The sequence below is a fragment of the Sceloporus occidentalis genome, unplaced genomic scaffold (assembly GCF_023333645.1).
Source record: "Sceloporus occidentalis isolate IW3139 unplaced genomic scaffold, rSceOcc1.0.p SCAF_22, whole genome shotgun sequence".
Taxonomy (NCBI): Eukaryota; Metazoa; Chordata; class Lepidosauria; order Squamata; family Phrynosomatidae; genus Sceloporus; species Sceloporus occidentalis.
This window is the reverse complement of record NW_028317002.1, coordinates 2,477,536-2,503,195: the sequence shown is the minus strand read 5'-3', so window position 1 is coordinate 2,503,195 and position 25,660 is coordinate 2,477,536. Positions and strand designations below refer to the sequence as shown.

At 39.2% G+C, this 25,660-nt stretch overlaps 1 protein-coding gene across 7 annotated transcripts in view; it reads left to right on the top strand.

Annotated features, from left to right (window-relative positions):
* The window catches only part of LOC149300883 (RNA-binding protein Musashi homolog 2-like), a 284,563-nt gene that overhangs the window by 156,146 nt on the left and 102,757 nt on the right, over window positions 1–25,660 (top strand). For all 7 annotated transcript variants that reach the window (XM_089484527.1, XM_089484526.1, XM_089484524.1 and 4 more), the window contains one exon: window positions 418–466. In XM_089484527.1, coding sequence (XP_089340653.1) covers window positions 418–466 — 49 coding nt within the window. The remainder of the gene's footprint in view (window positions 1–417; window positions 467–25,660) is intronic.

Here is a 25,660-nt window from a genome sequence, read left to right as displayed (position 1 = left end):
TTAGAGTGATGTATGCAATCGACATTTAGGTAATCGGCTTTTTATATGGTAACAGAAAGAAACACAAGGAGTAATTTTTTTGACAAAAAAAGTGCTTTGTTATGCCCCTCAGGACTAATTGTGGTGTAGTATGGTCATCCTTTGTATGCATATATTTATTGGAAAGTGAAAATCAATCCTATTACTCACAACACCACCACTGTTTTGTAGCTTCATAACATGATCGCACATCTGTGTGTGACTGTATGCATGTATTCTATGTTATGCATGTCCAAGGGTCTTACATCATATTGGAGAGTTTTTATCTTGCTGTCTATTTGTATTTCCCCAGAACCCCGCATTAAGAAATAGTATAGAAACTATTTGTGGAACCAACAACTAGCATGAAATTAAAAATTGCTTGTATTTTTGTTTCAGGTTGAGGATGCTATGTTGATGTTCGACAAAACTACCAACAGACATAGAGGTAAGCATCTTTTCACTCTTCTGGTGTCTGATGATTTAACATTGCTATTAAAAAATAATAAATTAACTGTTTTCTATCCAGGAATTATTCATTTTAAATTATGTATCAATAGTGTTGGCTAATATTTGTAAATAGTGATTAATATTATAATTAATATAATGTACATCGCCATTACAAAGCAAACAGGTAAATATAAGGACAGGCAAATAAGTAACAAATTCAAATTTCTAAATGTTGACCTTCAAAGACCTCCAACAATACTTGTATTCAGGACCACGTCATATGTACACAGGTGCATCAACCACCTCTTAAAGACTTTAGTATGTGTGTATGTGTGTGTGTGTGTGTATGTATGTATATATATATATATATATATATATGTATATGTATATACGTATATATAATATATAAATTAGCACACAAAATGTTCTTGAATTCCACAGAATGAAGCCTGTGTCCTTGTGATTTGCTAGTTGTAGAGTTGCTTGGGGCTGAGGTATTGATTTGTCCATCCTATGTTCTAGGGATTAAAACATAGGCATGAGAGAGCTTGTTAAATAGAACATAACTGTTGTGTCTACAGGGTTGCAATTTACCCCTTCACTTCATCTGACTTGCTATAAGTAATTCACCCAAACAGTTCCTTTGTGTTAGTCTTTGATATGTAGCAATAAACATTGGTGAATATCACTTGCATAGAGGATGAGAGCCAAGGTTACCTGTCATGTATATGATTTGTCAGATGTAAGCGTTTCCTGCAGCAGCAGAGCAGGTGATGGAAGCCCTCTGACAGATGTGGTTTGCAGTTACATCTGCCTGCCAGAAGGGGGTTTATTCTTATAGAAATATCTGTGGCTCTCCTTGGTGAAAGATGAGTGAAAATGCATTTGTTTATACAAATTATCACTTATCTTATTCAATCCATACACTATTAATAATATATCGATGTATGCAAACAAGCAGCCCATTCTTTAATACAATGGCAAGGTGACTTCAGTGCAATGTCTTTTTCAACTCTATCAGTCTGAACACATCACAGCCAGGTACGTGGGGTAATTGGACAACAGTCACAGGTAGTATGCATTTATATAGTTACTGAATTATCTGGACACATTCTTGAAACCCATGTAAATGTTAAAAATATCCATTTGTGTGCATTCCTGAAAATAGTTGGCTCGGTCATTTAGGTTTTGCAGACTGTACACAAGCCTGGGCTGTCTGTATAACCTGGACACTGTCTGGGAATGTGTTTAAATGCCACAGATGGAAAGGACCCAGGATGAATCCAAGTATGTGCATTGGTAGCTCAGTTAGAAGGAAAGCACGAGTGTATGCATGTACATGAAGGCTATACATGCCAATGGTGTCGTTCTCCTTCTGATCTTTCCTGTAACATTGAATTGTTTTCACCCTAAAGGAAACAATCTAGTGCATAAGGAGGAGCATAGTGTTAGCAGGAAAGTTATATTACGTGGGAAATGTTTATTCCGTTTCCGTCATCTTTGTTTAACTCGATTAATCTACGATGTCTGAGAGCTAGAGAAAGTCATAATATTTAGATGTTTTACAGATGCACCTTTTTATTTAAAAAATTTGAAGTTTAATGTTTCAGGATCACTAGATAAAATAATAAATACTATGCTGGCTTTTGCAGACATCTACAGAAAAAAAAAACCATGTTCAGTTTCTAAAGATTTTACTTTTTCATTACCTATACAGCTTTTGAGCATCTTTTAAGCATGTATTTATGCAGCTGTTCCTTTATATCCAGACTGTTAGTTGTCCCAGAGGTAAGTAGATGTGAGGTACTGTTTTTTATTTCACTAGAGAGGTATTTATTGGCAAGCGACTCTTCATGTAATCTTACCTCAACCTGTCACTTCTAAGTCTGCCAGTGCTAACCAGCTTCCCGCAAAAGCGAGAGAGGTCGATACAATTCTTGCGATTTGTGTGGTATCGCCATACCACTTCTCCGATTAACGGCTTGTATATGTTCTGTGTCGTTATCTACTAGACTAGACAAACACACTTACCAGACTGCCTGTGGTAAACTATAGAATGTCTCGGTACTACTCGCATATCTGGACATCCCGACTAATGAAAGTTGATGGAGGAACAGACTTCATTAGCAATGCCATAAAGAATCAGCTAAGTGTGGTGTCTGAGCAGGAAAATTCATCCAAAGTATCCCATAGCAGACGACAATGGCAGTTTCCAGAAAGTTAAAATGAGATGAAACCTGTTTTTTTAAATGCTTTAGGGCTATTTTTCCATTTTAACTATGTAATATTTTATATGTACCTATGGACTTGCCCCGGCACCTAGACTGCACCACAGGAGTTACCCCAGCATTCTGATTGCACCCACACAGGATTTGCCCCAAAACCCAAATTACACACAGACACAGAACTTGCCCAGATTGTATCCACATGATTTACCCAACACCCGAATTGCACCCACAGTGGTCTCCTCTGAGTCTAATGTCTCGGTTCAGTCAAGGCTTCTCTTGCACCCTTTGTTTATTTTATACCCTTTAGGTCCAAACAGTAACATTAATGGATAGACTGTCAGAAAACACACATATATTCTAAATTTACACATGCCTGCCCATAAACGCACACACCTGCCGTTACACATACATACAAATGCACATTAACACTTACCCTTACACATAAACACCCTGGCTTACTTTTGGCCTTGAATACACACACTTGCTTGCCGTTAGACATACTTGCTCTAGCATGCAACCACTTTAAAAAAACAACGCACTCTCTCTCTCCCCTTTCTCATCATTTCCCCCCTTCTCATAATCTCTCCCCTTTCTTGTTACCTGTATCCCTCCTCTTATCTCTCATCCTTTCTCCTTATCTCTTCTTCCTATCTCACCAACCTGTCTTTATTTCACCTTCCTTTTTATCTCTCTTCTCTTCATCCTCCCACTCTTTATCACCATCTCTCCTCCTTCTCATTATTTCTCCCCTTTCTTCCTGCTCTGTCGCACTGCATGTGGCTTCAGTGCTGATCTCCTTCATCTCCCAGCACTTAGCATTCATAGGCGGCGTGCTTATTGAGGGACCCGGGAAACAGTGGTCTGTATAAACAGACCTTGCACCCAGACTACTTTGGTCTGATCTTTGATCTCCATTACTGACCCTGCTCCTCCAGTATCACAGACGATAGTACAGGTTGAGGAGCATGATACATTGAAGAGGGGCCATGTTGCCCTCTGCCCCCCCCCATTAATGTCACTGCTTTCATCTGACATGAAGCAGCCAATCAGTGGAAGGAAAGCACTTCCATTGAAATGGAAATCACACATTTGTAAAGGGGACCCACGAGCACAGCATTCACCAAGCTAGCACTGACAAAGTATACCACATTCAGGGAAATGTTTGGCAAATAGCTGGGGAAGGGGCAAATGAATATGAGATGATTCTGCAAACCCCCCGCCACACGCATTTCCTAAAGGAACAGCACAAACATTTAAAGTGGAGTCGCAGCTATCATATGCATTAAAGGGGTCCTTTAAGTTACAGTGATTTTGGGACAGTATAGAATATCATGATGCACCAAGAGTTTAAAAAGTTTTTACCCCAGTCTCTGTGGCTGCATTTGTATTAGTGTGCCTTTGTGCCATATTACAATCAAGCATTCCCTGAAAAGTATGAATAATACAAAGTATTACACGATAAAGTAATTATTTCTGGAAAGAGTTTTGGGCATTCAACAGTACTTGGAATTAGGTTTCTAATGATGCATCTAATCGAAAAAGTGAGTCGGTGGAACAGCTTCTTCAATTTGAGTGGATAATTATTCAAAGATTAACTCAGAAAAATGCAGTCATAAGCACTCAACTTTTACTTTGAGCGTTATTGCCAGTATGGAAATATGGTATTTACCCCATCATGTTTGGCCTGTTAAGAGCCCCATCCTATGTGAGAAATAGAATGTCATGTGGGGGAGGTGAATTAGGAGAATGTGCGGTAGAAGATTTTAAAAAGGCCACTCATAATATAAAATAAATTTAGCATACATTCTGGAAAGCTAGATACACCTGTTTATAAGATACATTACATTTTTGGAACATTTGTTGGAAAAGGTACAAAAAAATCAGCTGTTATTTACAATGTTTGGGACATAAGAAGCTGGTTGTATTTAGTCTTTTTTTCTTTTCTTTCTTCTCTCTCTCTTTTTTTTTTTTTTTTTAAAGAAACACAGTAATCAAAGCATGCCTGGATACCAGTATGCATCGCATGTTCCAGTTTATCTGTTGTTTGGTAGCTGGTGTACGTGATTTGAGAAATCCCATTTTAATTCTTTCTTTAGATGCAATGGAAGCAGCTAACCGAATTTTGTAATTGAGCTTCCCACAGTTGTTTTAAAAAGCTTCTCCATCAGTACTGCGATCTAGGTAATTTTTTCCAGGCGAATTTCCATGCTTTTCTTTTAATGGTTAATCAGTTTAAAGTGCGTGAAGCGTTACTGGTACAATGTTTATTGAAGGTCACTTGCCTTTAGCTCTTGCAAGCTGTGATCAGAACCTCCCTATTTTCCCAACTCACTGACACATAGTGTTTTGCTTCTGGTTGAGTATTTTTAAGCAGAAAATATGGTTCCACATGTTGTTGGAACAAAGAGCTTTTTATTATGATGCTAATACCCCACCAAGAGTCCTTTAGCCGTAGGAACGCACATTCACTGGTCTGATATTTTGTATTTGCATCTACTGTACCACTGTAATTACAAGGAGATTTACTCCCCCTGTAAATCAGGTTAAGTTATTAATACGTGCCTAGTTTAAACTTTGTATCATATCACATGTTTACAATTATACAAATACCAAAAAATGATACATAATTTATTACCATTTGCCAAACCAAATAAAGTAAAAAAAAATAAAAAAATAATCTACTTATATGCGGTTGGCCATTTTTTTTTTTTTTTTTGTTAATGTTTTTTTTTTTTTCTTTATGTATTCATTTTTGTTAAGTAATGACCTGGTCCTGATGAATATAAATCCACAAGAACAGTTTGGGGCAGCATTCCTCCCAAAACAATAGTGCATTCCTCCTCTGCCGTAGCCCCACTGTCAACCTTTTGCAGTCAGTGCTAATAGGACCCCCATTCACATGCATGGAAAATGCTCCCAATAATTTCATTTGGAGCACTTTTCTGCTGGTAATTGGCTACGTCAAACAACCAATCAGTGGTCAGAATCTTCAGGAAACCTAGAGAAGGTAAGTACGTTTTTTGTTTATCTTAACTTTGTTTAGGGGACTCCCTGGGACACGACTTTTTAAGCACAAAGCTCGATTTTGTTGTTGTTGAGGCATCCAAAGTCACTTTGGTGTAAGGTTCACAACAGTATTGTATTTCTGTTATTCTGTCCTTCAACAATAACATATTCCACTTGGTGTATTTTTTTTATTTTTTGTACCAAACTTGTTTTTCCATTTTTTCAAGTGAGGCCTGTCTGTGAATTGTAGGAGATTTGAATATACTCGCATGTGTAATAATAGTCAGGATTTCACAAATAGAGTGTTTTGCTTAAAAGATAATATTAGAATATCTTATTTTGAATGTATTTGCAACTCGTGTCTCTCTTATTTTTTTCATTTTTGAGCTGAATTGATAAGTAATTAGGCATCTCCTCAGAGATGCAAATTCTGTCATCTTGTCATGCGGTTGTACCAGAGCAATGAGTACAGCTTGCCTGCAAGTTGCCTTCTATTCCCTCTTCATGGTGCTTCATGAAATAATAAGATCTTGCGATGCTAGCTTTTCAGAATCGGTTTGGATGTTGCGCTCTTCACAAGTATGGGAGTTGTTAACTCGAAGCCCTTGAATAAGTGACATTATGTTAAAGATGCACTCAGATCCACACGCTTTCAGGCGTGTATAAACGCTCAATGAATTTGCTCTTTTATGCTAGAAAACAAGACACTATAACATAATATTGTGTAGAACACAAATACCTAACATTTCTAACGTGTAACTATCGCTATTATAAGGAATGATTACTGAAGGGCTGGAATTATGTGATAGAGTAGAGCCTATGGAGATTTTATACAGACTGGGGCCATGAAAAGGCTTAGTTGGATGTACAACAGTCATCCTATCTAAGTGTGAGAATCCACGCAGGTGTCTGATGTTGAGTGGGAGTCCGGTAAGCAGAGGGGTCGCAGTAGTAGGCGTCCAGCATAAAGCAAGTATAAGTGGAAGCCATACCTGCAGAATCCATGCTTAGGCCTTCTCCGATGGGTCAGGTGCTGAAGCAGATCCAGGTGGCCAGCAGGCATGGCAAGCCATAAAACAAAAATAGAAACGAAACATACAGGCTTGCGCTACGACAAGATCCTATGGCCATAAGATGTAAGCTTGACACCACTTCACAGTACTTCACATTAGGCAAGTCCTAATGATGGCCTTGAGCTAAGAAAACAGAACACTTAAATTAAAACGGGTCATAAAAGCAAGGTCCTTATCTGTAGCAACTAGGAACCAAACCAGGTACAGGGTGGAGCAGGATAAAAACAAGAACCGAGAAACACAAATTAATGCACAGACATACAAGGAACTGGATGCAGACTACAAGAGACAGAGCCTGACACTAAATCAAGCAGTGATCAAGACTTTTAGCTCAGTAAATAAATAACAAGGATAGGCCATGCGGGCGTTTTTGTGTTGTTTTTTTTTTTTTTTTACATTTTAACAGGCCAAAGACATATATGTTGTAAAAACGATATACTTATATATTTATATTATTACATTTACGATAAGTTATTTTTGTATTTGTCAAGTAGATTCACTATCTGTTAGTTTGAGATCTTCTCATTTTAACAGCTCTGATGTAGCATAACAATTTAAGGAATAGCTGCAATGTATTTTTGCAGTAGGACTTTGACATGCTGCAGTCAGATAAGATTACTTCACAGGTGGACACCTCCTCATTAAAACCCACATGTCCTCCAGAATACATGTACGGACAGTGTGAAATTCAGGCAATTCCTCTTAAATCACAAAAGTTATACATTCAGCGATGTCTGTTCCACCAGGTGGGTATTGATATAGACAAGACTGTACATTAGGGCGGATAGTGTTTATATCAAGTCAATTCGAATCATGACGAGGAAGCCTTGATTCGTAACATCTGTTTTCTTGTGTCTTAATTCAGATATATACCGAGATGTGATGCAATATTAAGGTATTCTTCAAACGATTAATGTTATAATGAGATATAACGATTTGCATTTGCCCAAATATGATGTGAGATTTTTTAGAGACCAGTTGTACACACCATCCCTGTTGCTGTAGTGTGTTGGCTTTTGGATATCTTGATATGCAAATTGTATAATAATAATAATTATTGTTGGGTAATTGTTACACAATAAGGCAAATTCACCAATGAGACCATGGAGTTCCTGGCACACTCCTGGGCTTGAAATTTTGTCATAAATAGGAGTCTGTGTTTATAATTTTTTGATATTTCACAAAATAGTCTTTTAGTTCTGCCCTAGATGGAATTCAGGATAAATGTCCTGCTTACAGGACAGAGCATATGTTTTGGTCCTTGGGTGCCATAGAAGTTGGGGCTCCTTCAGCATCCTAACCTAATAATCTTTATTATTTTTTTTCGTGTTAAAAGATAAAATATTCCCTTACCAGTGGAAGGATCTAGTATCCAGCAATTCAAATTGCGGTTTAGTCACATTTATGTATATCGCTGTGTGTTAAGCTCATCTACCTTTTATATATTTGCAACCCTGCCTATAAGTCTACCGATGATGATCGAACTAGTTTTTCTTTTCTATGAAATAAGTTAACATTCTTTTTTGTATGAAGTTTTTTTTCTTCCTTATTATACACGCACACACGCTACAGGTATGGAAATCAATAAAATAAAATATTTCCTGTATTACTGTTTACCCGTGTATACTATAAGTATGCCAGTATTAAGATTTACATTTTTTCTTATTTACTTCGACACTCTAAATCTTAGCCAGTTTCTTTTTTTCATTTCTTTTTTTTTTCTTCTCTTAAATGTGTTGCTACTAAGGAGTAAAACTCCTGAGCTCTAGTTGCTACTCCAAATGTAAGTAGAAAAATGTTACTTCAAATTCATTTTTTGTATTCACATGACGGAATTGTATTTGTAAGATACAGTTTTTTGTGCAAAGATCAGCTTTTTGTGAGAAATCAGAGCCAGAAGCGCTAATTAACTATATAGTTCCTTTCCAGCTTTTTCACTTTTTTCTTTATGGAGGAGGTGGTTGAATTTGAGACAAAATAGGGAAGTGATACTTCCATGTTATTTCTGTAGTGTTCTTCAGGACACATGTAATTCCTCCCCTGTCGGTTTGTAACTGGGAAGTATGCTGTGTAGGGCCGGGTGTCGTGGCTTTAAAGGGTTACTGCTCAGACTGCTGTTCACAGCACGTTTAAACAATAGGTGGGAAAAGCTGAGTGGGTAAACCTAGCACTTTCCCACTTCAGGTAACAAAGCATCGCTTAGGAGATTTTTTGTTAATTAGGCTGATTAATTACAAACCATAGAGGAAGAAGTCCCGATTCAGCCAATGTATTTTTATCTATGTCTGTGTTAATATATATATATATATATATATATATATATATATAACAGATTTGAGGGGAGGTCTGAAAGCCACCTGGCACCTGCAGTTCAACAGGATGTCATCGACCCTCTTGAGGGATATTATGAGAACGTTTCTAAATAAAGACCTTCTAAATATGGCTGTGTATTTCATTGTGTCTCGCTGTATTTATAGGTTTCAGGAAGTTCTGCTGACTTGACATTATATAACATAATAAACGGTTACCTTGTTCTTTGTTCTCAGCATTAGCTAGTTAGAAAGTTGATGTTGTCAATGTGCTCCGAGCAAACAGCTAAGTTTCTCTTATTAACTGTGCTATAGAACTTTTAACATCTTTATCAACTGTTCTGTGTTACACGATAAATGTTGGCTTGGTAGCATTTAAAAGCTGTCCAAACTGCAAAAGATGGCTCTGCAATAAAACGCTTCGTTGTTTCGCCTCTTAAGTTTGTATATGTATTTACTGTTGTAGTTGCTCGTTTATAAGACAACCCCCCCAAAATTTCAATATTAATTTAGGGGAAAAAAGCCTGAATATAAGACTTCCCTATATGAAAAAAGTTTTACTGGTAAATATTCACATGTAAACTATTTTTTCATATTTAATAAAAAACATAATTGATAAAAATGCATTTTTGTTTTTATTTCCTTTTATTTGCCAACCTGTCCCCAGTATACACATCTGCCCCCCCAGATATGCTTTATACCCTCCTATATGCCACTCTGCCTCTCTGATATGCCACTCTGCCTCCAGGTAAGACTTATACCGTCTATATGCCACTCTGCCTCCCAGATATGCCTTTTAACCCCCTTTATGCCACTCTGCCTCCCAGATATGCCTTATATACCCCTATATGATACTCTGCCTCTGATATTCCATTTAACCCCCTATATGCCACTCTGCCTCCCTGATAGTCCAGAAGGTCATGTGATGCCGGCGCTCCGTCATAGAAGCCCCAGAGGAAGTGCCGGCAGCAGTGGAGTTTGTCTGGGCGCATCACGCAGACGACCACCGGCTGCCGAGAGGAGGATCCAGGTCCCCTGCAGTGCTGCGGGGGAATCTGGATCTTAGTCTTGTAGTCAGACCTCTACTTGAGGTCTGAATTGAAGATGACCTCGAATTTGCTGTGAAAAAAACTTGTCTTCTACTCGAGCAAATACAGTATATATATATATATATATATATATATATATATATATTTTTTTTTATTATTACAGTTTTGTTCCAGATGTCTCCTAAGTAAAGTTGTAAGCTTCCTTATGCTTGGAGGCCTCTTGGGATCCTGTAACTAATGTTCTCGAGTCCTTTGCTAATAGAGACCGAAAAGGCTGTTTGTCACATTCAGTCCTGTGGGGCCTCCTGAATTTCAGCACTTAGAATTTAAATTGCACAAGACATACAGATGTCTCTTTTGGCGTTATTTTTAAAGCCACTAAACTTCTAATATTTTAACATATTTGTGTCATTATCCACAGGAGGCATTTCCTGATTTCTTTTTATCTTTGTTCAAACAAATAAAAATATAATAAATATAAATTCATAAATATATACAATGGTTAAGTAGGTAATAATCAGTGTTTTGGATGCCAGTTATTTTAGAAAAAGTTTGGAGAGTAAACCATCCTCCTTGAGTCATATCTTTTGAGTTTTAAAATGCATTTCACTACAAGGGTGTTCTTTAGCGATTTGTTTTTCCATCCCTGGCGTTGCTCATTTCATACCTGCGTGTGGTTCCGTAAAAAGCCTGTGGGATGATGTGGTACCTGGAAGCTGTATCCAGAGTAATTGCCGAGAACGTTATGTTGTGTGGTCATTCACCTGAGCGCTAGAAGCTTTTTACCCTGGAGGTTGTCTGCAGAGCCTTGGCTTGACAGAGAAGGACTTTGCAGCCCTTGTGGGTAAGTGAATCTGCTCTGCAAAGAGAGGATAATCGGGAATATGTTACATTGGAACAGGCAGCTGTGATGGCAAGGAGGTAGCAGCTGTGGATATAAAATTAGTCATTCCAAAAAGAATTGGTTTGATAAATAATAAAATGGTGTATTAACAGCAGATGCTTACAAGGTCACACTATGTTGATTAAAATCGTAAAAAAGGCAAACACGCAGAGTGGATTTTCCAGATGAAGATGCACATCAAGCCTTTTCTCCAAGAGTCAAAAATGCAGTTATCAAACACATTCTAATGAATTAGTGTCTGTATATATGAAGGTTTCTGACCGCTATACTGTCTGGAAATGTATGGCTACTTGCAATTGTTTTCGCAGTCCATCCCTATACGTTTGGATCTCCAGCCTTAACCCCTTAAGGACAATGGGCGGTCCCTAAACCCATTGAAAACAAACATTAAGGGGTTAATTACATGTGCGTGCGCTCCAAGGATATTGCAAATGCCCCAAATGCATTATTTTACCTGAACAGTTTACTAGAGCTACTCGCATGTAGAAGAGCAAAAACTATCGCCCAGAAAGAGTATATTAATAATCTGCACTGGCATCGTGTATTGGGGACATAACTGTTGTGCCGCATATTAAACCTGATAATGTGACTATAGGATTTTGGTGACACAAATTAGGACTGAAAGCACTGCAAGCTGGTATGTATCTGAAATTGATAAGCATTGCCTGAATACTGTGTTTTATTCCATTTTACGGCTAGCTTGGACTCTAGGATCTTACCGGATGCTGGTTATCTCTGGGAGATTTCTATCGCTTTCCTCATCTGTGTAACTTTTTATGTTAGATTGTTTGCTATGGAAGACGGCAACATGCTGCATTTAGAAACTTGCTGGACAAGTTACCCTTTATCCATGGCTACAACATTACATTTCCCTTTATGATACCCACTAGACTAAATTCTGCCCACCAAATAAAAATGAATTATTCATGTTAGAAACGCGCACAAAAAAATGTAGGGTGTAATCTATATGCAAACCTCTCCAAACCCCGGATCATCCTGCACCTCGCTAGCGGCGAGATCTAGGGAGCACCACTTTGCTTTATTGCAGGCCGTGCCAACCTTTTACTAACCTTGCAGCAGCCAGTGGGTTAAGTGGAGTCAGTAATTGAAGCATTTTTCCATTTTACATGTCTGTCCTCTGCGGCTGGGGCATTTAATTTATCAGCGAAAGGCATCAGCAAAGGGAATATGAGTAAATAGAACTGTCGAAAATGGCAGGTCATTTTTATTTGACTACGGTGGGTTTAATGAAGCCTTGTCTTTATAATTCATTATACCTGGAGAATACATTCTGGTTCTCTCTCCTAATGACGCTAGTTAAAGCATTCTCACTCTAGAGCTGCATGTGATGGAGAGTACAAAGACACTTTGAATCACAATAACATCATTTCCAACCACCAGGCTTATGTAATGAATAGTACCTCTCTATTTCTTTTAATGGCTTATTACCCTGTGTAAATGCCCTAGTAAATGACACTTTGATAGTCTAGCATGTATTTACATCCTTTTAAAGGCGCACAGCAATTTGTTGATCCAGATTTGTAGATGCACTGATTAATGTTGGTTACATTTTATGCTATCCTGCTTCATATGATGGTTCCCTCCCTGGGTGATGTTATAAACAGGGGGCTACAACTAGTCATTTGGGCTTAAAGGGACACTCGTTGTTGTAAGAAAATATATGCCCTATACCACAGCCCCCAACATTACAAATGACTAAGGAGGAATACTTGTAGGTGGTGGTGTCTGTTCACTAACATTCTATCATGCTGTACACTGACTCATTTTCTGCTTGCACACAGGTGTCTCGGACAGGAACAGCACTGTCTCCTTGCCTTTTTTTAAAGAACCAGTTAACACATATACAGTCTTTTGTCTCTAAAGTCTGTTTATACTGTGATCCACAGGTTTTCTCACTTGCAGAGAATAACCATGACATAGACTCCACAAATAGTTACTTGGAGAAGTATGCTTTGAATTCAAAACACAGGTTTTTATTACTCCTTCGAGCCTAATTGTAAGCCTTCCTGAAGCATGGCTCTTTGTCATTACCTGTCAACAGCATATGAAGACACAGTAGTCCGTCCAACGCTGGGTTAATAAAATGGAATATCAGAAATTAGAGCAGCATGCCAAGAAAAAAGACCACACAAAAGGTTTAGACAGTGTATATATATCAATGCAAATGCCTCTGAATGCAGCTAAACACATGGCTCTGGTATTAATGCTGGCCTGAATTCACAGGACATAATATAGCACTCTTCTGAATCTTACGTCATATTTTAGCTCCTCCGCTCCAAGTACTGCTGTAATAGCGTTGGCGGACTGGAAGCAGGCAGTGCACTCATTATTACAGCATACTAGAGTATATTACATGTATCGTCTGCTGGCACCGAGTAATCCATTCACGAGAAAGAATCAGGTCACTGTAGTCAGATACAGGGCCGGCCCAAGGCAAAATGCCGCCCCCTCCTTATCTACCCTTCCTCTCCCTCCGTCCCCCCCCCCCATTATCTACCCTTCCTCTCCCTCCGTCCCTGCCGCCCCCCTCCCTTGTACTTACCTTTCAGCAGTCCTGCGGCGAGTCTCCCTGTTCGGTCTCGGTGCCGGCTATGAGGAAATCTTCCGGCACTCAGCATTACAAGCCGGCACCGAGACCGAACAGGGAGACTCGCCGCAGAGGAGAGAGAGAGGGGCGCCGAGCGGGTACTGACAGCTTGGTAAGCGAAAACCACTCGGCGCCCCTTTCTCTCTCTTTCGCTTTAAAAAAAATAAATAAAAAAAAAAGGGCTTAGGGCGGCAAAGTGCCGCCCCTTCAAAAGTGCCGCCTGGAGCGGTTGCCCCACTCGGCTCCATTGTCGGGCCGGCCTTGGTCAGATATAACATGTTAATTTTAACCGTGCACAAGATAGTCAACTCATGGAAGGAGACAAAGCTGTGTGTGTAATATTTTGCGTGAATTTTTTCCTACAGTGACAGAAACTTTGGAGACTTGAAACCTTATTCTCTCCTTGGTCCAGTCTGACATTTCAGATTGTCCTATGCCTATACCATGCATGTATTAAAACCTACCACTTCTCCTAAAGGTGGCAGATATATTTGGATAGATTTATTTCAGGTGAAAACTGGTTTATAAGCATCTTGAAAATATACTTATCTGTGCTAAATATTCATTACTAGATGATCCGTTTATTTTTTTATTTTTTAAACTTTTATTGAGAGAGCAAGACATAGGACAAATCACCAATCTCATATAAACATAATGTTTTGTCCCTGGCAGAGAATGACCCAGAACCTAATGAGGGTAGGACCCCAAAAAGCGCCTACGTTGTAATTTGTGTTGGAAATGTATGATTGGATATCTGCCCAAAAGGCCTTAATATATTGACAGGACCACAAACCATGAACCATTTTTGCATTTTGGACATCTCTAGTATTCCTCCATAGCCATATAAACACACACAGTTTAGAAGTGACATAGACTCTGTGTAAGGTCTATCTTACATGCCTGTGAGAATGGGGATAGTCATGTGATGGAAGTGTTGCTGCTTCTGGAGACCTTCCTGTCAAGTAAAGTAGTCCTTTCCCTTTATGGATTTATTATTTCTCTTAGATTTATTTGGCAGACATAACCAACTCTGTACTTAGCTCTACATGTCTATATTTTTTAGGATACTTAGTTTCAAAGTACTTTAATTGACAGACATGCTTTAAAGGGTTAATCTTACAAAGAGCCTCAGACTCGGCTCTGCCGGACCTTTATGATCTTTATAATGCATATGACCTAAGCTGCTGCGATGGTCACTCTCACTGACATCTAAGGTATACGCCTCAGAGCTGCTGCGGTAATGTTTTCAGAATAATCCATACCATAAAACGTTGTTCGGTGAGGCAGAAGATTTTGCAGGTGGTGTTATTGCCTACATCAGCATCTATTGGCCTTGAAGGATTAAGTAAGCAAAAACAAAAGAAAAATAATCTGGCACTTATAGAACCGTAGAATCTTTGCGAGTGATGATGCCTTTTAGTTAATCGACATGACATATTGCTTGAGATGTTATTTTACAGGAACTGCCTCTCGGCTGTAACTCTCTCCACAGAGTTAAACTGACCTGTAGAGATGCGGACACTACAGATGTAAGGGAGTCTCGTTATTGGCCAGGCCTCATGGGCATACCTGAGAACTCTTAGGGATCAATTGGTTTATTCACTAAAGTGGTAGTTGGCAAGACAGTTTTCAGTTTAGCTCCCCAAATGTCTCATACTCTAATTTGATGAAATCCTAGTATCTTGATTGATGTGTTTCTCATTACTGTATCAGAGTTGAAATCTCAGTTTAACCGCATGTGACTTAATATCTTTAGTTCCTTAGAAGCCCCAATACAAGGTACAATATTTTCTTGTAATGGGCTATTAAAGTGTTACTATTTGAAGGCTCTTAGGGCCTGCTCATTTATGAAAGCCCTGGATCCATTCAGCAGGCAGTGGGTCATAAAGCTTATTTGGGGTGTCCAACCATCTTTCAGTGGCTCATGCATAGCCTGGGATATGTGACTTCACTTTTAACCAGTCTATCAGTGTTCATAAAAAATATGATGAAATTTAGGAAGCGTCTTGCGTGCTTTGTATAGGGACTGGAGACAACCAGACAAGCTTCAATGGTAACGAATAAAGCGACATTACTCTGTGAACACAATCTTCTGTTAGCAGTCACTTCTCAACAGACGTTCAATCAAAATGCTAATAGCAAAGGCAACAAGGGAGCAAAGTTATTGTAATACTAATTGATAGGCTAGAGGATGTGTTTTGATAAGTGCCGCCGAAGATATATTTCTGAAATACGACTCTCGTTAATTACAAAAGACACTAAAAATAATGAACAAATGACTCAATAGGTTTTTTGCGTGTGAAACATATTTTTTTTCCACACTTGTTTTCAAGTTCAAAAGCAGAAGTTGTTCAAAATTACCTAAAAAATGAAGCCATCCAAATGTTCGGTGCTCGGTTATCTTCTCTTTGGTTCCTGCTTTGCATCAAAATTAGGAATGTCATATCTGAAGCACTCTGGGAAAAATACACAGTCATTATTTTATATGCTTTCAGCATAAAATCTTCATGCGCTCGCCGTTACGCGTGTGCCATATAAATGTGCATTTTGCTTCAAGTCTTTAAGTGGGGATTCTGACAATTATTTTCTCTTATTTGAGGCAGATGTGAACTGGCTGTATTCAGACACAATATTACCATTCTTCTCACAGTGAGGTCCGGCTTATATGGCATCGAGAGGACATACAAATAAAATGACTTTTTTAGTTGGTCTTGTGAATGACTACAAGGTACCCAGTTCAGGATTTTTTTTGAATATTTTTTTTTTTTTTTAAAGTCGATAACACTATTAAAACAGTTTTTTTTTTCGGCTGGTAAAGTGGTTTTGCCATTCATATTGAACTCTTTCCCACTCACTAGAAATTCAGCTTCGTATGTTACATCATATGCCAGATGTGGATGGTGTTCTCGGAGCTGGATGACAGTGGGAGGTAGCCTATCCTTTGTGTTGACCTTGTTGTTGTAGTCTCTGTGTCCCAGGGTCCAAGCGCAGTTTGACTAAGCAGGTGGTATTCTTGTAGTAAAGGTACTTTCGGTTGATTCTTCTTCTCCATTCTGGTGAGATCCTCTCTTTCTCCCCAACCAGCACATGATCACCACCGTCCAAAAGGTCAAGAAATGGGACAGCTCAGCATGATTGTGCTTAAATCAGGACTGTCACATTTTAAACAGAACGTTTGGAGGTGTGTTCATTTGCACCAAAAAAATGATTTGATTTCCTTGTTAAAGTTTAGGTTCATGTGTTGAATTAAGGCCAAGCATCACCTTATTGTTGAATTTAGGTACAGGTCCCGTGTACTTTTGTTGCTAACAGCAATAACTAAGCAATGTAAACTTTTTTTTTTGTTTTTACCTTTTGCGTTATTTGCCCTAATTGCTCACTATTGTTTTCAAGTTGGATTTCAACGTGAGTAATAATAAGGCAAAAATACACTTTGATTTAGACCTGCTGTGTGGGGATGATGCTGATTAGGGGAGGGTGAGCTATCCTTCCTTTCAATTTGTCAAGCTTTCTCTCAAAGACCTGACAGAAAAGAAAGGGCAATTAATAGGCTTGAAGTCATTTCCTATGTGTCAGTATTTCTGCCTTGCTTCCGAGTGATAATGTTCCCTGGCTTCAGGCCTCACGGGAGCCTTCCATCTTATTAACTTGTCTAGGAGAAACAGTGAGTGGGGACAGCGTGGGCCAGTGGGTGACATGAAATAGAGATTTGTGGAGTGGAGAGCTGTAAACACCGGGGTGAGCTGAGGGAAAACTAAAAGGGACAGCGGTGGCAGGCATATAAGGAAATGGCTGCATGTTCCTGCGGGACTCTTAACCACTAAATCGAATCTCGCAACGTTGTAATCTGCTCGCTAGAGAACATTGTAATTGATTCTGTTCAGTTTAAGGCTATGTAATTGTTTTTAATCATGATGTAATAATGCACAGTGTCACAGCCCCCTCCAGTATTATATTGAGTGCATGCCCCTTTAATTGTGATGTGACCTCAGTGTACTCGCTTTTCTTTTTACCTTTGCATGGGTTATTAGGTACCGCATGTGTGGCTAGTGGGGTGTGTGCGGTAACATAACACAATTGTATTTCCATGTACCCCCACTCTGCCCCTTTTTTGATCCAGAAACACGTAGTACTTTAATCATATATCTACATCTTGACAGGAAAGTCAGCCTGCATTTTTGTGCTTGCATGTAGAGAATGGCCTCTTTGTTATCTCTATTGCTTCGTGCAATTTCTAATTAACAGATCATTTTACCTGCAAATAAAATGTGTAGCGCTTTACCACTTGTCTACCCTTCTGGTTTTTGCCCCTCAAAATTTGATATTCTTATAAAACATGCATGCCAAGGTGCAGCAAACATTATACATTGGCTGCAAGGTTGTGCTTCTCAATTAACTCACCGTGAGACCACTTACAGAGCAAGTGTTCATTCTTATATATATATATATATATATATATATATATATATATATATATATATATATACAAAAACACACACACTAAGTAAAACTAATGGCATAATTAGAGTGTTTGCGCGGATCCTTTCTTTGACATCTCAGCACAAACATTTGGTGCTGAAACCTGCGCCTTGCATCTGTGTCATTCCAGCCAAGCTTATTCCCGTCACAGTCAGCCACATAGATTGCCGCTGCTGATTTGAGCAAAGAGCCACTTACTCAAGTCAAACCTGAGCGCATCTGTTCTTCTAGGCTGGCATTTCAGATCTTTGAACTGTGTCATATGTTCTCATCATGATTCATGACACAGGGCTGCGATTTGGTGGTGCAGGAGTGCTTCATGCCTCTTGGTTGTCCTTCATGCGCTTTTGCTCTGGAGAGCTGCATCAGAAGAGCAGCTGCGTGGACTCAATTGGCAGGCACAGTTTTAGCTTTCAGAATAATTCCCCACTTTCTTCCTTTTGATTGTAGCCTGTTTCGTTTTGGTGGAGAACGCAGGAAGAAATGGAGCTTGTGCTTCTGGAGTATTGCATTCTTTAACACTTCATCTGCTAAAAAGGTGAAAAAAGAATTTGAGCTCATTATAATAGAAGGTCTAAAGCTATGAACTATTACATGGAAATTCCTGTTGAGTTATAAACTGTCAGCTGCAAGTTTGCTTGTTAACAGACGTCTTGGAAATTTGCGTTTTGAAGCTCAGTGGGCACTGCACCCGGTGAAGGAAAAACACATTATAAAGAGAAATATTGATAATTCATTTTCTAAAACTAAATAGTTCTATAGTGCTACCGCATGCGTGGCTCGTGCCTTATCAAGTCCTAAGTTGAACTGTATGGTTTGGTTCTCTATCTTTTGATGACGTGGATTTGAGATCAGCCTCTCCATCCGAGTAATCCCTTCAATGTCACGGAGCATCTGTTATATTGTTGAGTGGAAGAAAGTTAGAAATTGAGGAGTTTTCCCCCCATTGGGAAAAGCGCTCTTAAATATACAGTCTTTACTTGTATGTTTTTCTCATTAAAGGGTTTTTAAAAAGATATCTTCTACTATTATGTGTAGAAAACCGTTTTTCTATTTTAACTCTTCTTTTTTCATTGTTGTTTAACTATTAACACAAAATGTATACTTATCTAGCTATTTCTAACAGAAGTACGCTAACCATTCACCACAGGTTAAGCCCTTACTTGCAAGTGAACATAGTATGGGATCTTACAAAGTCCTTAAACACAATCTTTTGGCCATGGTATTGGCAAATGTTAGTTATATACATCTTGAGACTGTAGCAGAGACATCGCCTTTTACTTTAATACTGCATTCCCTAATAATCTTTCTCACCAGCTTGCCAAGTAGCCACGCTTGTACACCATACATGCCAAATGTCCCTCTTTAGGAAGGCCGATTCCCCTTTGTGACCAAATTGGACACCTTCACCGGGGGGTGTGGCAAGAGGCGGGGATGCATGGGACCAGTCGTGGAAGTGGGTGTGGAGGGAGGAGTGGCCACCCACCTGCTTCTGATTAATTTTCTTTCGACGTTAGCATCACAAGGAGATCATATCGGAGCAGCAGTGGAGGTCTGTGCTGCAACAGCGGAGACCTTCGTTGGTTTTAGAGCAGGAAAACGGGACTGCTGCGAGCTATGCCTTAAACCCAATGTAATCCCCTTTTGATGATTTGAAAAGTGGGATGTATGTAACATTCTAGCACGTGTGATGTCCTTTGTGTGCCAATCCACACTACATAGGCAGCACTGCTACACGGTTTGCACACGGGTTACCCACTGGCCTTCCAGCAGTCCAAAGAACAGGACATTTGCTGGGATATAAGCTGCATTGTGTTCTCTGTCCTGGCACATTTGAGATTGGCAGTTGTGCATTTTCAGTATTATTTTAACTAGGTGGCTTACCTAAAACTATTCTATGTGTCAATAAGAGAATATTGCTCTGTTAACTGCGGTTCTGATTATATACTGGTGTAATATGACAAAACACATTTCCCTTTATTTTAATTTTATGACCCATTATGCCCATTTGTCTAACTAGCTGCGTTTTGGGGACTGTATACATTTTGCCTTCCCCCATGGTTGTATTTACAGAAGAATGAATAGTTTTGTGTTACGGCAGAGATGAGCAATGATCATAACCGTATAAACTGTATTGTAATGATTCACAAAAGAGCAGTGTTTATTCAGTATAGCACTGGAACTGTAGGCCTTTTGCCAGCGTGTTTTATTGCCACACTTAAACACAGTGGCGTGTAATCCTGGGTACCTGATTGAAGACTCTGTTTTCAGCGAAGGTAATATAAGATTTCTACCTATCGGCCTATAGATTAATTGTGTATGTGATAAAATGTGTATATATTCCTACTTCCTTGCCAGAGGGAAGTGCAGTGAATTGCCTGGCTATGTGTCGTAGACTGTATTCCACTTCTGGAATGGGCAGGATTCTAAATGATTAAATAAATAAGCTATTTTTTTTTCCTTTTTGTGAAACTATAGATGCTTAGACATACAAAGTGTTTAAAAAGCTTCACTTATTTATGTAACGCACATGCGGAGACCGGCTGGTACTAACGAGCGCAGAATTACAGTCATTCAGAGCGCTTTTCAGTAATAAGTTATGAGAAGGGAAGCCGCGGGCATTACAGCTAATTGATATTTCTTTTTAATATTCAGCACAAATTAAACTGCATCCCATAAGCTAAGAAGAGCTGTCCAAAAAAAAAAGAAAAAAGTTCTTCACCTTCTCCGCTGGCTTTTTTTTCTCATTCACTGAGCTATCTGGAAAAGCATTTCCAGAAACTATCCCCGTATATACCCAAGGAGCAGTGGGAATGGAGAAATTGTTCTTTTTCTATTTCTCCGTTTTTTGAAATCTGCTAATGCCATTTCCTAGAGGTAACGCGGGGCAATATTATCTGTATGAAATTGTAATAAAGTCTCATTATGTGAAGATAGAATTTAGTATCTAAAGGTTTGGCTTTCTGTCTGGAGCGGGAATCCTGGATTCGTGTAGCTAATTGCTTGCTGATTAGTTGAAAGACAGGAACTGCTAATGTTGGCCTGGAGGATGAAATTATCTTATAAGACTTGTGACATCTCACAGGTGGATAGTAAGTGAGATATAGAGGAGGAGGGGGGGTTGTTTTACTCGTTTATTATTGGCGTGGTTTTTTTTACTTTTTTTTTCTTTTTCTTTTTCGAGATGACTAAAGCACATCATTTCGCATAAGGCAATGAAGGGATATGTCATTATGGTGTATTTCGATTCTGCATTGATATGCCTAGCTGGTGAGCGCAGGTGTTGAGGTTAATAGGAATGAATTTCCCAGTGGGCTGTTTGCTGGAGGGATGCCTGGATAGCTTGTGTAGGTAGACGAGATTTCAAGTCAGAAGCAAACACATATACCACTCTATCATTTTTATTAATAAGAAAATCTGGCCAGTCATTTGTGTTAATGAAATGGCAGCAGGCAAATGATCACAATCAGTTGACTAGGTTTTGATGCCGGGTGAACAATCGTGTTCAGAGTTTCTTCTCTGCCTCGTGTAGCTGGTCAGAATGTGGGTAACCAAGCAGGACTTTAACAAGGAATGCTAAGCATTTTAATGTCTCCTTTGGGTTTTTAATGGCTGCTCATGCATGGGTAAAAGACCACCGCAAAATTCTTCTGGTACTTTGAAAGTGGTGCTTGTGGTGGGGTTTGTGTTGTTCTAGCTGTATTTAGGGCGGTGATTGCACTTACTGCACAAGGGCTTTGCACATTGATGACACCTTAAGGATATATATCTGTAGTTGATTTTGCCCTCTGAATGTTTAAGATCAATTGATTTGCAGCATGCAGTTTCCCACTTTACCATATGACGTGTGTGTGTATATATATATATATATATATATATATATATATATATATATATATATATATATATATATATACACACGCTTTGCTATAGTTGTGTAATGCATCTACTCATAATGTACTCCGTATACGAACCCATATTAAAACGGTTTAATTAAAACATGCGCACTGCAAGAGCCACTAATATGTAAAAGGACGTTTGTGTAAGGCTGCCATTACAGTTAATCCGTTATTTTTTTTTTTAAGCCATGGCAAATCAGTAAACATGCTGTTTGCTTCATTGTTCCTGTTCTCCAGGGGTGCGCATGCACAGGTGTTGGGCGTCTGTACTGCCATTGCATCTTCCCCTAGCGGTAGGGATCCCTATTGAAGTCAACGGAGCCACGTCATGATGCTAGCACACCAGAAAAGCGGCAGTGTCATGAGGCGGAAAGGAGAGGGACATTTTAATACATTTATAGCATGTTCCTTTAAGAAACATCATTTCTCTGCTCAGCAATTGCCTGTTCTACAGCTCACCCAATTTAACTTATGTTAATGAAGTGAATGATTAGACTGCTATGCACACCTCACATCTGATATGAGTGCATGAATCAGTTCATCAGAGCCGGCTCCTCTCGCCCTTCTGTGTATATAGGTTGGGTTGGACCCTTTTACTTGGGTTTTAACTTTAACCTTGAACTGTCAGCTCTGTAACAATGTATCTGCTCAGAAATCATTTCCAAGAAGCTGGTAACCCCTAAATTTGCATTATAACATCTGGATGTCTCGGTGCAAAACAGGAAGCAAGTATTTTCTTTTTTTTCTTTTGTTAAAAATATATTGTAGATTGCTTCCAAGAGTGGCATGTTACCCTAATCATAGTCACCGAATTACTTCTTTGTGTGCGCTCATTTTAAATTAGATTTTTTTTATTCTATAAAGAGGTGTATTTGTAAAATTGGCACAATCCTAGAAACAAAATTCACTTGATTTTGATATGCTTTGGACAGGATAGTACTAAAGCTTCATATAGGGCCTTCTTGCCGTGCAGTTTTTATTTTCCTTTTAAAGTTTTATTCACTTTGAGTCTTTATCTGCGTTTCTGATCTCTTAAAGGTTTCTCTTATTGAACATTGGGAAATAAAGTGTTTGTCCTCCGCTCCACACACATCTTCCCATTTGTTCCTAGGCACAAAGAGATATCATTTATTTTCTCCTAAAAGTGCTATATTTATCAGAAGTGTGCAGTCTGGCTAGAGTGCTTTGGTGAGTCAGGGGCCGCAGGCTACACTTGCTAGACTTAATTTACATCTAAACGCTTTCCTCCCTCACGCTAGAGCACATGAAAGCAGAACGCAATACTTCTGCTTAAGAAGGCTGCGGCCAAAGCCTGGTGGAGCTTGGGAGGGGGTATTGTAACGGTTTCATGTTGGATTGGTAAGGTATTAGGCGCCCAACAGGGTCCATAAACATGGCATTGGCCTGATCCATTATGGTGTTTTCCAATGGTAAAGGGGATTCGGTGATCTTCAGACCCGCGGATTTTCTTGGTCTGTGGGTGCTTAAAAAGCTGTGCAACGCTGTGAGGACATAGTGAGAGCTCCTCTAGTGCCATGACAACCAGAGGAATGAGCTAGATAGCATATTGCTAATGAAGGGGCCCTTATTATCAAGAGTTCGAGGAAAGCTTCTCAGAAATGCAGGGGCAACGTGGCACAGTAATTACACTCTGCTCCCTGGGCAAGTTCTGCAGCTTAACGGACCGTTAACAGCTCTTCAAGTACGGTAACTTAGAAAACAGAAATTGTTATGCCACGATAAATACTTGAAGCATTGGATAGGATGGGGGAACCATAACGTTGGGTGTACACACACACATATACTTATAGATGGATCCAATGCCTGGCTTCACGAGAGGAAGAAGATGTATTTCTGCGCTAGCAGATCATATATGCAGTGTTTTATGCCATTATTGGTGCAGAATTGGCCACTTTTTCAAAGTTGGGTTTTGTTACTCCAAAAAACAACTTTTGTCAGCAATTTCGAATTGTGCTTTTAATGGGGAAAAAATTCCTTCTTGACTCCAAATGGCAATCAGATTTCTCCTTGGATCAACAAGCACTAAATGTTCTATTGATGAACAAATCTTTAGAGAGCCCTTTGTATGGACCCTGTACATGTTTACATAACATTATCATATCCCCTCTAAGACGCTATTTCTCTAATGTGTACAAGTTTAACTTTTTCTAGTCTTTCTTCAAAACTAAAACTTTCCATTCGCCTTATTAGTGGCCCTCCTTTGAACTTTCTCTAGTTCCATAATGTCTTTTTATGGAGAGGCAGTGGGGGAGAGGCTTATAAGTTACCTGTTGGACAGGTCTGAAGAGGTTCATACAACGCAAGTTTACAATTGTGTTGGTAAGAAGCAAAATAGGCTGTGTGTACTGACAAAAGGAACCGGTCAAATGAGCCAGTATTCTTGTAATTACTGACAAGTTACCAGGACAGCTGTCTAGTTAGCAGCAGAGAAAACATCACAGGAAGGTGTACCTCAAGGCATCTTTGGAGTTTTGAGTTTAGGTTAAATAATCTTACAGATTCCCTAACGATTATACAAAAGGTATAATGAGCTGTAATCTTTTAAGTTATTTAGTGTGCTTTTCGCACAGTGGACTGTTTAACATTTTAGATGAGGATAGGAAGAAGGTCAGCTATGAAGGAAACCAGTAGTGATCAAGCTATGCCTACATCAGGCCAGAAGCAGGCTTCCTGTATCTGGACCATTCCCAGTTATTATATTCATATGTTAAATAGCAACATACCCATCACCATCTGTATCTCTTTTATCCATTGTGATTGTACCCTATGGGTACAGCACAAAATTTGCATCGCACCTCAACTGGGACATTTTTGACTTATGTTCAGTGGATGTCAAAGAAAGCCATCATGTTTTCTTATGAGCTGTCATATCCTTGTTCTTTCTGTTTCAAAGGTGAATCTAGCTTAATTTAGAAGCCCTACAGGCTGGCGTGTTCCAGTGACATCTCCTCTTGGGCTTGAAGCGTTTACAATTAGACGGCAGGTCCTTTGAGCCGCATACGTACATACACTAGACTGGTTTCATGAACTGACAACTGACAAGTTTACAGGTCCCCAGTATGCAATAGTACATCTTTAGGGGTTTAGTCTGAACGTTAGTTTGTTAGCCTGAATGGGTCCTGCAGAACTCTGCTGCACAGCAATATTCCCGTTGAAGAAAGTGTTGAGAACTGACATATAATATTTAAATAAGAGCCCCAGGGGAAAAGACATGCTTAAATTTTACAAGGAGAAAGTCTGCAGAGCTGCGGTCCCAGTCTGATGAACCGGCATATAAATTACCCGCACTCAGTTCCGCAGTTTGTCATCTAGCATCCATCAGTAGGAAGGCGTTACTGAAAAATGACATGGAGAGTAATACGTTAAAAAGTATTAATACTGCTAATGATTTGACTCTATAAATAGGGTTGTCCTTATCAGTGACATTTGCAGTATGAGGTTCAGCCAGCTACTTGCGCTACTGAGTGTGGCATGTACTGTGTGAGACCTCATATGTTTGTGATCTGTGTTCCAGAGCTAGGCAGGAGGCATCAGTGCCACGAATCTGTGGAATGGCTGACATGAAAGCATAACAAATATATAAGGTATATAAAGTATAGAAACAACCCTTTCTGCC